This window comes from Elephas maximus, chromosome 5, assembly GCF_024166365.1.
Source record: "Elephas maximus indicus isolate mEleMax1 chromosome 5, mEleMax1 primary haplotype, whole genome shotgun sequence".
Lineage (NCBI taxonomy): Eukaryota > Metazoa > Chordata > Mammalia > Proboscidea > Elephantidae > Elephas > Elephas maximus.
In genome coordinates, this window is record NC_064823.1 from 68,315,304 (window position 1) to 68,329,577 (window position 14,274).

General features: G+C 39.9%; 1 protein-coding gene across 7 annotated transcripts in view; it reads right to left on the reverse strand.

Moving 5' to 3' along the window:
• Positions 1-14,274, reverse strand: part of AFF1 (ALF transcription elongation factor 1) — a 227,247-nt gene that overhangs the window by 12,951 nt on the left and 200,022 nt on the right. For all 7 annotated transcript variants that reach the window (XM_049885769.1, XM_049885768.1, XM_049885770.1 and 4 more), the window contains 7 exons: positions 9,382-9,491; positions 8,387-8,633; positions 7,226-7,317; positions 6,953-7,013; positions 2,911-3,047; positions 2,246-2,317; positions 1,425-1,562 (listed from right to left, as the gene is read on the reverse strand). In XM_049885769.1, coding sequence (XP_049741726.1) covers positions 1,425-1,562; positions 2,246-2,317; positions 2,911-3,047; positions 6,953-7,013; positions 7,226-7,317; positions 8,387-8,633; positions 9,382-9,491 — 857 coding nt within the window. The remainder of the gene's footprint in view (positions 1-1,424; positions 1,563-2,245; positions 2,318-2,910; positions 3,048-6,952; positions 7,014-7,225; positions 7,318-8,386; positions 8,634-9,381; positions 9,492-14,274) is intronic.

The window sequence follows — 14,274 nt, forward strand, 5'->3', positions numbered from 1 at the left end:
GTTTTCTGTCTATTCCTTTTTCTGAGTCACGAGCACCAAGAAAACAGAGACCATTTCTTATTAATCTTTGCGTTCTTAGCACTTGCAGAGGAGCTCTTGGTAAAGAGCTGTTGAATCAATGAATGAACTGATATAAAATACTCTACAAGGAGACTGAGGAAGAAGATTTATCTTCTTTACTCTGCTCTTGACTGTTTATTTGTGCATGAAGATTACATGTGCCTCGTTGTGAGCCAAATAAGACAGATAAAATCACCTAGACATTAAAAAATACATGGATATAAAATGGAAAGACAGATCAGCAGAAGCAGCCTCATAATATGGTACACATCTCTCCTTTGGGCTGCATGGGTCACACGTGCATCCAGCAAAACGTATACTTTCAGAGACCAGAGGGGAAACTCTGAGAGGAGTTAATCAATCACTTAGACTCCCAAATTACAGATTCTCCTGTCTCCGGAATGGCAGTCCAAGTCACAAAGTTTCAGTGTGTACCAACCCAAATGATCTGCTTTGTTTACTGCCATATCCCCAGTACGCTGAACAGGTTTGGCACAAAGGAGATGCTTGATATATACTGGCTGGACAAACTGTTGAAGGAGTTGTTTTAAAATAATGTGACTGACAACCTTTTAGCTAAGAATAACACCTCAGAATGGGAGTGGTGAAAATGTTCAGAGGTAAGAAGTTACTTCTCAATCAGGACTTTCTTTTTTAAGCGAGGCCATATGGGAGTCTCTTCCTTGGAATGTGCTGGAAATGGGGCAGTCTTCTAGGTGATATTCTTAAAATAGCAAAACCTATCAGAACTAGAAACTATTCAAGGAGTATAACAAATTAAAAAAAAAGACTAGGCAAGGCCTATAGGGAGAACATTCTATCTTCATCTTAACACCTGCATAATAATTCTGTTATACAGCACATGTAAACAACTTCAGGTCACAAAGTGGGGAAAATAATTTTGCTAGAGATAAACATTTTTATTCTTAGCCTCACTGGTATGGGTCCTGTGTAAGACGGGAGGGCACATGGTTCTGTAAAGTTCTTGTTTATCTAAACATCAAGAAGACATGTTGTATGGAGGGAGGAAAGACTTTGGTTCTGGTTCTGTTTTGGCTCTACCTCTAGTTGTCTTTGTTCTTAGCCTTGTCTAAAGATTTTTGAAGCTCTAAAATCTTGACTGTATATTCTCTGCAATTATCTTTTTATGTTACCCATAAGCAAAAACACTGATATATAACTACTCCTCGAAAAGGTAATAATATACTAATGATTTTAGATTAAGGAACAAATCAGCACAAAGACGAAGCACACATTTTTTTAAAAAGCCAAAGTCGTATGTTTACACACATGGTTGCCAAAACAAGAGGTAAATAAAGAAATGACTCAATTTTGGAACTCATCTCAATTAGATTTATAGTTACCTTGAGATGCATGGAGAAGGTACCTGGGCAACTTTGGAAGAAATCTTGAAGTGTTCACTAAGAGTACGAGAATACTTCATTGCTGTGTCTTTTTTACAACGAAACATAGCCATGTTCAAAATGGACTGGCAACGCATGCTACGAGAATGGAAAAAAAAAAAAAAGTTAAGGTGAAGTACTGCCTTGTGGACATGCCTATCACTACTACAGAAAAACACCATCTAATTTTTCACAGCCTAATGAACACACTGGGCGTCCCCATACATGAAGAAGAAGAAGAAAGAGTATCTCAAAAATCTTACTGCTAAAAAAAAAATCCTTTTAAAAGATCATAGTACCTGGAACATGAGGGCATGCGGTCAATGAACAAAAATTGAAGGATTATCTTTGGGGGATGATTCAAGGCAGAGCTGGGCATCTGTAGCCTGTGGACCGTAGGTGAATGCAATGGCACTAGAGAGTTTGCTATCATACAATAAAAGTTTACGGTGCTCAGCCAAAAAAAAAAGGAATCTCGCTGTTCTATTCACACCATCACCAAAACTCAGTATTAATGGAATAACACAAATACCCAAGGACATAACTGAAGTCACAAGACCAAAGTATTCACCACGTCATCAGTAAAATGGCCACAGGTGTCATTTCATAAAATTAACTCTCAGTGGGATTAACCCTCTGTACTATATATCCTGCTCCTTTCTTCTATCGGCTTGCCTTTCATCTTAATTTTCATATTATGAAAAAATTAAACTTGAAAATAATTTTGTATCATCAAAGATGCAAACACAAACTTAGTACTACGTAGACAAAAAAGTACACACCATAAAACAGCAAATATTCTCTCTTGTGTTGGTGTTGTGGCATCTGAGAAGGATTTTAATGACATTATGAATCTATAGGAAAACACAGAAGTATACCAGGTTAAACAAAGGCAGTTAAAAACTCCAGACACAAATCTTACAATGTCTGTCATGTTTGATAACTGATTTTTCCTGAAGATGTAAAGACTTAAGAGCAACGCAGAAAAATGAGGCTTTAGGGCAACAATCCAGGCCACTTAGCAAACTAGGTGAGGATGCATCTCTGGCCTGCCTACCTGCTTGAAACCAAGTAGAATTAAGTCCTTCCTAAGACCCCTGTTGAAATGCAGATAATAAACAAAGAACACGGCTTAAGCTGAGATGAGAGGGCATCTGATAAGAAAGCTAAACTGGAAAAAACAAACTCTTCCTGAAAGTTTTGGCATTTCACAGTGCACTTGGCAAAATGATGTAGCTGGACCACTAATTCTGTTCTAGCACTTCACCTAGAGTATAATTTCAGTTTAGGACCCCCTCCCCCTCACCCCCAAAAAAATCTTGGACCAGTAACTTTTTTAAGCCTCCTTCTATTGAGCTGTCTTCATGCTAAGATTCAAATGGATTAAGGCAATAAAAGTGAGGAAAGAAAAGTACTTAAGAGGATCACAAAATTACTTGGCACTTACTTAATGAGATCTATAGTTTCTGAGTATACAGAGTATGCTGACTTTGACGCCGGGCTTTCAGACTCCATGGCAATTCCACACTCAATAAAGGACAAGACGGCTTCCAAGTACTTAAAAGCTTTTCCGATCTTGTCCGTCTGCAGGAGAAGAACACGGTCATTGTTAGGCCCAAGACAGGCATCTATTTAGTTTCTCGCCCACATTCTTTGCTGTAACTTTCCTCTACTGTCTCAGTTTAATTATGGCTAGAGTACAAGCGTGAGACTAAATGAACAAAACATGATAACCAAAGTCTGTCGCTTCTGACCTACTGAAAATGTGCTTTTAGTAAAAATTCTGCAGGAAAAAAAAAAAATAATTCTATACCAAAACCTCAGGAAAGTACAAATTCAAACTGAGGCAACAGTCCCCTTGTCTCTTGTTATAATGTGCAATTATTCATTACATAACTTTCTAAAGGAGTAGATTATTCTACACATCTAAAGTACTGCAGACACAAGCTTCTTTGTATGCACTGAAGTTTATCTTTATTTCAAGTAGAAAATATTTCTTACGGGTTATGAGCATCTTAGATATGTCTAACAAACAACTGCCTTATGCATTTAAGAGTCCAGTGGATTATTTAATCTCTTTTGGTGCCTGAGCTAAGTATACAAGGCTAACCCCTGGGATAATAGGGATAAAATTTCAGAGTCCCTTAGAGGGAATGTGAAAATACGAATGAAATCAGATGTCAGTGGTCATCCTAAACCTGAATACACACTTTATCACTTTATATTTTTATCACTAAGTGGCATATGCCCAACTAAAAAAAAAGAAGGTTTTCTCTACATGTGGCATGCGTGCCACACATTGTAAGAGCAAGGGATTAACCTGACATTTGCAATTTTGTTTGTATTTTCTGCTAATGCTCTCATTTGATGTATTCAAAAGGAAAGAGAACAAAGATAGTAAAGATGAAATTGACGTATCAGCAAAAAAAATTACTCAGGGCTGCTTCTTAATTTATAGGAGGAGGCCTGGTGGCGTCGAGGCTAAGCTCCCTGCTGCTAACCAAAAGGTCAGTGGTTGGAGCCCACCAGCTGCTCCACAGGAGAAAGATGTAGCAATCGTTCTCCATAAGGATTTCAGCCTTGGAAACCCTATGGGGCAGTTCTTTCCTATCCTATAGGGTCACTGTGAGTTGGAATCAACTGCAATGGGTTTGGGTTTTTGGGTTTCTCAACTTCTCTAACAAATACTTCCTAAGACCCACAGGTATTGTGATGCACTTAAAGGAACATGAGCAGAAACAACTTTTTCCCTTGATGAGCTTAAAATATAATTATTTCAATGCCCACCAATCTTGTGTTTTGCCAGTAGTGGAACAAATTGGGTTGCTATAGGTATTCAGAGTACTTAATATGCTAGGTAATAATTTTTTTTAATTTTTTAAAATATTTTTTAATCTTTTAATAATTTTTCTAGAGATTCCGAAGCTCAGAAGATTAGTGACAAAAAGAACAAAAATCAAATTAGCATGTCCTAATTAATTAATTAGCAGTATCTGGCCTGACTGGTTTGCTTCACTGATGGGAATCTAACTCTCCAAATTTATTTCTTCAACGTCACTTTTTTCATAGAATTTCCAAAATTATTATTGGGATTACAACAGTAACAAAAGAACTACAGTTCACTAATTTGTGAATATCTACTTCTTTGAGGTATTTTGTAAGGCTAATAATGAACATATTCCTGCAATAACTCTCTGTGCATCTTCTGAGACAGTGTTAAACCTGCAGAGTTCTAACTTCCCAACCCAACAATGAGTATAATATAGAGGTCAATACACTCCTCTATACTCAGCTGTGCATTGCTTAACTATTTGGGATGCCAACTGCACATTTTTGAGACATTGCTGGATTAAGAGAGACTACTATGGAGAGGGTAGCCATACAAGTCACTATCCAAACTGGGATATTTTAAGAATATACCAACCATAACAAGCATAAACCAAGACTATTCTGTGCCCTGGGATGTACTGTTACTTTAAAAACAAACAAACCAACCCATTGTCTTCGAGTTGATTCTGACTCATAGCAACCCTATAGGACAGAATAGAATTGCCCCATAGGGTATCCAAGGAGCAGATGGTGGATTCAAACTGCCAACCTTTTGGTTAGCAGCCGAGCTCTTAACCACTGTGTCCCCTTAGCTAGGGGAAAAGGGGGGGGGGGGGGTGTGTGTGTGTGTGTGTGTGTGTGTGTGTGTGTGTGTGTGTGTGTGTGTGTGTGTGTGTGTGTGTGTGTGTGTGTGTGTGTGTGTGTGTGTGTGTGTGTGTGTGTGTGTGTGTGTGTGTGTGTACATATATATATATATAAAACAAACAAAAAACACATTAAAAAAACAAAGTTCCCTAGAGTATCAGTCTCATTCATCTGAATAATGAGGGAATCTAGTACTGAAAGCGTCCAATGCCAAGTTTTTAGATAACTGGCTGGCAAAGTACTGAATATTTAAACTTTTCTGAAACTAAAAGGATTCACACAGTTCCAGTAACAATCTCAGAATGTTAGAAGAAAGAGGCTGAAAGAACACCATTGTTTGGTGCTGTCTTAGATGTTTAAATCTGACTCAGGGCATCCTGGAACAGGTAGTTTCAGGGACAGGTCTACAGGGCCTTGTTTGTCTTTGACCACCTTACAGCGTTCAGCATAGGAGAATTCAATACACATTTTGACAAGACAATGGGGATCTGATAAAAGCACCTCCGCCCTCCCCTCCTTAGCCTGAGAATCAATGCAAGTGTGAAGACTAAGAGTGAAGAGCACCAGTCCAGGACCCCGGCTGCCACCATGAATCAGTCAGGCTCAGACCCCCGTGACCTCTGCAGTGTGAGGTTAGGTTTGTACAATAAAGGAAACCGTGTTCCTCTCTTGTGGTACAAAGTCCAAAATATGGTTTTCCAGGGAGATATGTATATTTGCAGGGGATTAAGTTTGGGGAATACACCAAGTAAATAGAAGCCCCAGAGTCTTAGATGTTTAACTATGACAAAGGGCAAGCATTTATCTAATTATAGTGTAGCAGAGATGTAGATAGAGCATATTTAATTATGCATACAATTAAATATGCTTTTACAAGCAATACCTTCCAGAAGGCCCAATAGCCACCAGGTAAACAGAGTTCATTTTTTAAAAGTATGTTTACTCCTAAAGCCAACACTTCAGATAAAGATTAGACTGGACTATAAGACATAAAATGATACTGGTGAGGAGTGTGCTTCTTAGCTCAAGCAGACACATGAGACTATGTGGGCTGCTCCTGTCTGGAGGCGAGATGAGAAGGCAGAGGGGGACAGCAACTGGTGTTGAATGGACACGGGAAATACAGGGTGGGGAGGCAGAGAGTGCTGTCACATTGTAGGGAGAGCAACTAGGTTCATATAACAATGTGTGTGTAAGTTTTTGTATGAGAAACTGACTTGAATTGTAAACTTTCACTTAAAGTACAATTAAAAAACAAAGTATGTTTACTATCAGTGCAATCATTACCTTCATCTTAAAATGTTATTTAATGACCTTGGCCTACTGTTCCATCAAGTCAGTCTTTCAAGGGCTTTAAGATAATTCTGGAATACAAATAGGCTTTCTCACCTTGTGAAATGTTTGCAGAGTGAACACAAATCGGCCAACTCCCAATAGCAAGATTCTTTTTTTATATCCAAAGAATTGATTCAGTGGGACAAGCACATTTGCATGCATGCATTACACCACCACCAACTAGATCAATTTCTACTCATTTTGATATAAAACTTGTGGATTTCACCGTAATCAGACTGAATCAACAGAGCTAAAAGAAATAATGCCACTTAGAAAACTCCCACTACTCTCACTCACTAAGATGCTGATTATCCTGCTTCAGTTATGGCCGATATTAGGCCCCACACACTCCTCCCTCCTGCTGACACATCACATTCAGTGATACGGCATACTGTAGGGTCAGGCTACAAAAATTCTTATCAGAAAACATTTTATCAAAGGGTTAAAAAGCCAAGACTGACCATCGAGTCTGCTTTGCACTTCAACTTTTTGGCCTCCTTCATGTGAAAATCTGCTTGTTGTCTGAAAGAGAAGATGAAAAATCCGGGGTAGGTTATAAAGAGCCTCAAAATACTAGCCTGGGGGCAAGATGATCTAAGAAGAATAAAAAAGCATGCAAAAAAGGACAGGGGAGAGGCATGAGAGAAGCTGAGCAGGGGGATAATGAAGAGGGGAGAGGAAAGGGGAGGGGCGAGGAGAAGAAAGAAATGGGAGAAAAATATCCGAAGTCTTACTTGTCAAACTTGACTTGAGGCTTCCCTGATTTAGAGTTACCATTTGGCAACGAAGGCACTGGAAAAGGATTTGCAGTATCTCCCGCAGATCCCTTAAAAAAAAATCACTAGACAGATTACACTCTAACGTTTAAGATCATTGTCCGAAAAGTACCATCCCTCGTAATTACTGCAAAATAATAATTCAAAAAAAGAGGAAATCAAACATTGCACAATTTAGCTCTGTCAACCATTTTCCCAGCTACAGACACAAATGAAGTTGAAGCTGTAGGTTCTTATTAAACTGGGGACTCAAAAAGATACAGGAGTGCCCCCTTATCTGAGGCGGATACGTTCCAAGACCCGCCCCGCCAGCAGATACCTGAAACGGTGGATAGTACCGAACCCCTATATATACTATGTTTCAACTTATACATATATACCTATGATAGTTTAACTTATAAATTAGGCACGGTAAGACATTAACAATACATAATAATAAAATAGAACAAGCATAATAACACACTGTAATTAAAGTTATGTGAATGTGGTCCCCAGGTGGGATTGAGTGAGAAGGCATGAGATTTGATCACGCTATCCCTTTAACAATTTTGAACTGTAGTGGGCCGTGAATAACTGAAACTGGAGAAAGCAAAACCTCGGATAAGGGTTGGGAGGGCTACTGCATGAGACAAGAAAGTCCAAGAGAAAACATCATCAACAAAGGCAAACAGGGTATATATGCTCTCTTAGTCAACACACACACACACACACACACACAATGTTAACAGGAAGAGAGAAAATTTGTATTTGAGAAAGTAGATAATTTTTCCCATTATAACTAATAATAAATGTTGAGAGTAAATATTCAAACCAATAACTAACAGGGCAGCCATTTCTTACTGTGAAAACACCTGACAGAAAATTAGTATAAAAAGCCTCTTATTTTTCACTTTGAATCACTTCCTTTAAGAATAAACTGACACCTAAAATTTTATGTAATATTCTTTTATTCTCCCCCAAAGGTAGAATTTCAAATACAAGCAACTAATTATTGCATTATTAAAAGTGATGAATAGTTCTGAATTACCGTAATTAGGGACGTGTAACCTGATTTGAGAATTTAAGGCAAAGATACACCAAAACATTCCATTTTACACAGTTACAGTTTCCCCCACTTACTTTGTGTTCTATAGAGCTTCCAGGTCCCTTCCCATCTACTTTTCTGTGCTTGAAAATGGAAGAGTCTTTGTGGTTGCTCTTGGTACTACTGGCACTTTTGGGAGGGTCCTGGCCACAGGTGTCTGCTTCCTGCCTTGGCCTCTTGTGTGCAGGCTTGGCTGGCTTCTGGGAGGATGAGGATGATGATGACACAGGTGGTGGAGGAAGCATTTCCTTCTTTGAGGGCTCAGATGAGGGCCTAGGCGTTCTGGAGTGAAACATCATACAAAATGAAGTTGAGGTAGAACGCGATCACACAGCTTAGTTTAGTTATAAGGGCAGGCGGCTGCTGGTACAACAGATCAAGATATCACAGAGCATAAAATATGTTTGTAGGAAAGCTAAATTTCAGGGACTTTTTGATGCCCTATCTGAGGTTGTGGTTGTATGCCTTTTCAATAAGTTTGCAGAGTCTTCCAATAGTGCTAAATTTCCCTAAGTAGGTCTTGCATCAGCTGCTCCCCACGTGAACCTTTCCCTGAGAATAGTCAAGCCCAGCTGCCACCTTCACTTCTGACTCCTCTCTCTCTGTCAGTTCCTACATGGAAACACTGTGTTTGTTTTTGTCAAGTCATTTTGTGAAGCAATTTCTTGAATAAATCAGAGAGTAAACAACAGCCGCTTTTTATCTTCACAACTTTCTGGCACTACCACCTCTCACCTGCCATTCCTCTTCCCAGCCACAGCCAGGCGAGCAGCCCTACAGATCAAATTCTCACTCAGCTCTGAAAAGAAAAAGCCAGGCTCCTGGAATCCAAAAGCTGGCTGTACCCACTAAAAATTCTGTGACCTTAAGCAAGCCATTATATCTTTCTGTGCCTGTTTCCTTATCTGCAAAGAAGAGATAATAACAGCACCTTCCTTATTAGATGTAATTTTTAGGAACACACTCCTCTAGAAAGAAAAATAAAGTCAGGTGTTAGGAAAATTTCCATGGTTGAAATCTCTACACTCACCTTGTTTTAGCAGATTCTTTATGGGAGGATGAAGATGAAGATGATGGCTGTGATTTGGTTTCTTTTTCCAGTTTGATTTTCTTGCTATCATGGTCTCTTTCTGCTTCACCCTGTGATTACAGTATAACAAACAAAACAGTTACATAACTGTACAAGGAAAATAGAAAAAGAATACAACAAAGGCAATGGGAGTAATTAGGCTGTTCATGACATCTACACACACACAACACACGTACTAGTAATAAATGTCCATAGAAAAAGACAATCCTTCATACCCACGAACAGGAGGATGTCTACAGTAATAGCTGACAACAAGAATATGTAGTAGACATCTACCATCATTGGAATTTTTCTAAGGATAAAATGTGTATATTCACAACAAATAATGCATGGGGTGATATTACGAGTACATTTCCACCTTTCTTTCAAAAGAACCACCCACTTACAGTCACTAATTTATTATTTGTATACGATTAAGTATGGATTACTTAAAGCTTTCTAATGAAAAATAATTTGTATTGTTGAAAAAGAAACCAGTATAAAATCTTCCGTCCGTATATCTCATAGAAAGAACTGGAAAGATGTACAACAAAATTAAAATAGTTGCTTTAGGATTCTCCACTGATACAATTACCTTTTTAAAAAATACTATCTTTGTATATGTGCAGATACGCTTTTATTTTTCAAAAAAATTGATATATGATTCAGGGGGGATTAAAAGAGGAAGGGAAATCTTAACTCTACAGGACTTATTAAGTACCTGAAGCGCACCCATTTATGTTAACCAAACCAACCGCAACAAAAACTCATTGCCATCAAGTCAATCAGCCATAGCAGCGCTGCTGGACAGAGAACTGCCCCATAAGGTTTCCAAGGCTGTAGATCTTTACGGAAACAGCCTGTCACATCTTTCTCCTGTAGAGGAGCTGGTGGGTTTGAACCGCTGACCTTTCGGTTGGCAGCCGAGCACTTAACCACTACATCACCGGGGCTCCTTTATATCAACAAAAATGCTTTAAAGGAACTAACAAATCTTCAGAATTCCTCTAAATTCTTTTTTTATGTTCTTGTGTCTTTACTTGTCAACATTTACCCCAACTTCGAAATAAGTCTAACATGTAGACTTAGGACGTCAGAGCTCCTAGTGGTCTGGGCACAGTAACTGCACTATGGGAAGAAAAGGCCTACATATTCTCTAGTAAGTGACAGTGAAGTGATTAGTGGGAGTCCTTCAATTAACTCTGGTGCACATTTAGAACTAAACTCCTCCGACTGTCAGTTCACTGCATTAGAATCTGGGACACCACCAGTCAATCTAGGACAATCCCTAAAAAACCTGAAATTCTCTCTAAAAGCCTAAAAGGAACAGAAAATGATTCATATTAACTGGCTGTGGGAGGCCCCAGTTTTCACCACTGTCTGTCCCTCGTTCCCTGAATTCATCCAAGAAAAATGAATAAATTAAGATGTTATAGGCTCGAGCTCTGCCCAAATGCTAATTAGCGTCCTGGCCCCTCTCATAAGAAGGAGAAACTGAAAAACATTCTCTTCCTTCTCCGGCCATTCTGCAAACAAACGTGCCTAAGTGTGCACTTCCATCCAGCCCTTCACAGACTTCTTCAGAAAAACACTTTATTTAGTACCTTATGTACTGTCTTGTTTCAAAAATGGAGTCATTTAAGCTAGCTTATAAAGACACCTGTTTTTAATCTCATGGTGTGTGTGCGCGCCAAGTCAGAACATTAAGAAGGAGGGAAAATATGGGTAGAAAAGATAAATTAAAGCCATGGGGAGGTCTGTAGCACCAGAGGGCTCAATTTCACCCCGTCCTGCACACTCCAGTCCAGGAGCCACAGCTCCATGTGTCCATGTGTCCGGTGAGCACCCGAACACGGCTAGTTCAAACTGGAAGTGACTTCAAAGACTTCATGCAAAGAACCAGAACCAGTTTCCACTGCTGTGATTCTGACTCATGGTGACCCCAAATGTGCCAGAGTATTCTGCTCCATGGGGTTTTCGACGGCTGATTTTTCAGAAGTTGATCACCAGGATTTTCTTTCAAGGTACCTGTGTGGTGTCTCAAACCACCAACCTTTAGGTCAGCAGCCAAGTGTGTGAACCATTTGCACCACCCAGAGACTCCCATGGGAGAAAACCGTATGTAATAATTTTTTGCTTTCATTAAATGTTGAAATAGTATTTTAGATATATTGGAATAAATTATTATTAAAAATACTTACACTTTTTTTTTTTTAACTTTTTCTCCCTTTTAGCTTTTTAATGTAGCTTCCAGAAAATATAAAATGACATGTATGGTGTACACTATATTTCTACTGAACAGCGCTATTCTTTACACTTTGCTAAGAGGCGACCTGCAAACTGAACTTCAAAGTAGTCATTGCAAAGAAGGAATTACAAAATGCGCAGGTAAGATAAGATAAAAACAGATCTGCTGCTCTGAAATATGGCCCATTCATTACAGAAGATCTGAGAAAATGTGTCTCCTAATAAGGAGATAAACATGTGATGTAGATGAGCATGCCATAAATGCACTGCTGAAACACAGCGGGAAATTCCATGCAGCTGTTCCAGGAGCAGAACACTAGGGCAGAATTCAGGAGTGAGAAGGACCAGCACTCGGCAGGAGGAGCCTGCTGGGGTTTGTAACGGGTCTTTGCACAGCACACAAACCAGGGCTTTCTAACAGGTTGGGTTTGAGCCCCTGCTGAGAGTTTGCCTTTCTAACAAGTTCCCAGGTGATAATGATGCTGGCATAACAATCACCTGGGCATCCTGTTAAAACGTAGATTCTAATTCAGTATATTTGGGGTGGAAATGCAAATTCTCAGCAGGTGGGATGAACCAAATCAAATTGGTTGGAAGCCCTAATACAAACTTCCCACGCAATGATGTCAGAGATGGTTAATACTGGTGGAGTGAAAAAGAACACATTGGAAATGACTGGGCTAAACATGGCAATCCCCCTTGCTTATCTGGGCATCTGCTGTACCCAAGGTACCTTGCCACCAAGAGGTCCAGTGAATTTTCTGTGCATAGCTGGCCCCAATGGGCTCTGCTGGCCAGGAAAGCACTGTAAGACGATGGGAAATTTGTCCTTGGGAAAAGGCTCAAAAATTGCTAAAATATCCAGACGGATATTAACTTGTACACGAGATGGTTAGTAATATATAAATGGTAGGTATTTCCAGGCAGTTATGACACACTGGAGAAATACTCAAGGCAAAACTAAGCATAAACCATCTACAAGGTTACTTCCCAAAGAAAACACCAAACCCCAGGGGTGGAATGAGAGTTAATTTTTGTTTGTATATTTTTTTGGGCTTAGGATATGCTAGCCTTGACTATAAACCAAAGTGGCAGATGTCATAAACCACACATGAAAATAAGGTTCACAACGAGTCAACCCTCACAAACCGGTTGTAACTCTGGTTTGTGCCAATCAGTTAACTCAAGGGAACAGCAAACAAACAGTAAATCAGCAAGTACTAAATTCAACGTTAGTATTTAACAACTGTGTTGGCACTTACTGCAGTAATATGCTTTATATTGATATTTATCATTTTAGAAGCTGCTCAGATTCCAGAAGCTGGTTGAATGGCAAGCCATTAAAGTAAATACTCCAAAACAAAAATATGCTTCTGTCGATTTTGCTTGCCCAGACTACTGAGTTCAAGCCTGTGGGCTTCAGGTGAGTATTCTTCTGGACACTGCACTTGGAACCCTGTCATCTTCTGTCTACAGCAGTGACAGGGGTTTGCCCAGAGCAGGCACTCATTAAGTACTTGCCAATTAGCATGGAAATTAAGTTTAGCAGCTGAGGGACACAGCCAAGGTCCCTAGAAGCAGGACAGCACTAAAACTTTAAGTTGATGGATTTAGGAAAGGGCCATTAAGGAGAGTGCCATGCAATGCTGGGTGGCAGAAAGGGCAGACTTGAATTCCAAGAACAAGACCTACTTGAAAAATAGGAGGCATGGCATTCTTTAGATTTTTGGGGGGTCAAGAAGCCATTTGAAAAGCAGCTCAGAGCTATGAACTCTTCTCAGTGGGGAAAAGCAGTCTCCTTAGCCCTGTGGCTTATCCACAGATCACCCCCATTTCAGGGCATCTGGTCTAGGGTGTGGGTTTCAGAAGTTCTTTTTTTCTTTCGGGGTGTCTCAGTGGTATCTGCATCTTGAGTAAAAGGGGGCTGGTGGCTGGCAACCAGATCCTGACTGACTTGTTTGCTTTTCTTTACCTGTTGAATCAGGCAGCCATGGATTATCTGCCAAATGCTGCTCCACCTACAGAGTGGAGCAAAAGGGCAAGAATGAAAACCATGAAAGGAAGAGAAGGGACTGTGCAAAGTCAGGGTGGTTTCTGGAAGAGAATGCCTCCATGGCGGCCTAGTGCCTAACCAAGCAAATGGCTCACCTTCTAGGCACTTGCCTGTGATGGGGGAGGGAATACCTGAAAGGGAAATTCAAATGGAGGAGGAGTGTATGGGGGCACTGGTAGCTGGGGTAGGGGCAATGGAGGAATTGAGCCAAGGATGATACTGTAACTGCCCAATTAATTGTTACTGCCAGAATCAATACACTGATCTTGAACTCTGATCTTCGGCCTCTCTAGAGAACCCCTAATACACATGTGTACACACAAAAATACATGTGAAATAAAGGAAAGATCGTTGGACAGGGAGAAGTCAGGATACTTGAGCTCCAGATTTGCTTTTATTAAGCAGTGGAGGAATGTTAGAACCTTTCTGGGTTCTCATCTATAAAAGGTAGCGATGAACAACCCGTTGCCATCAAATCAATTCTGATTCATAGTGACCCTATAGGACAGAGTAGAACTGCCCCACAGGGTTTCCAAGGAGAGCCTGGTGGATTC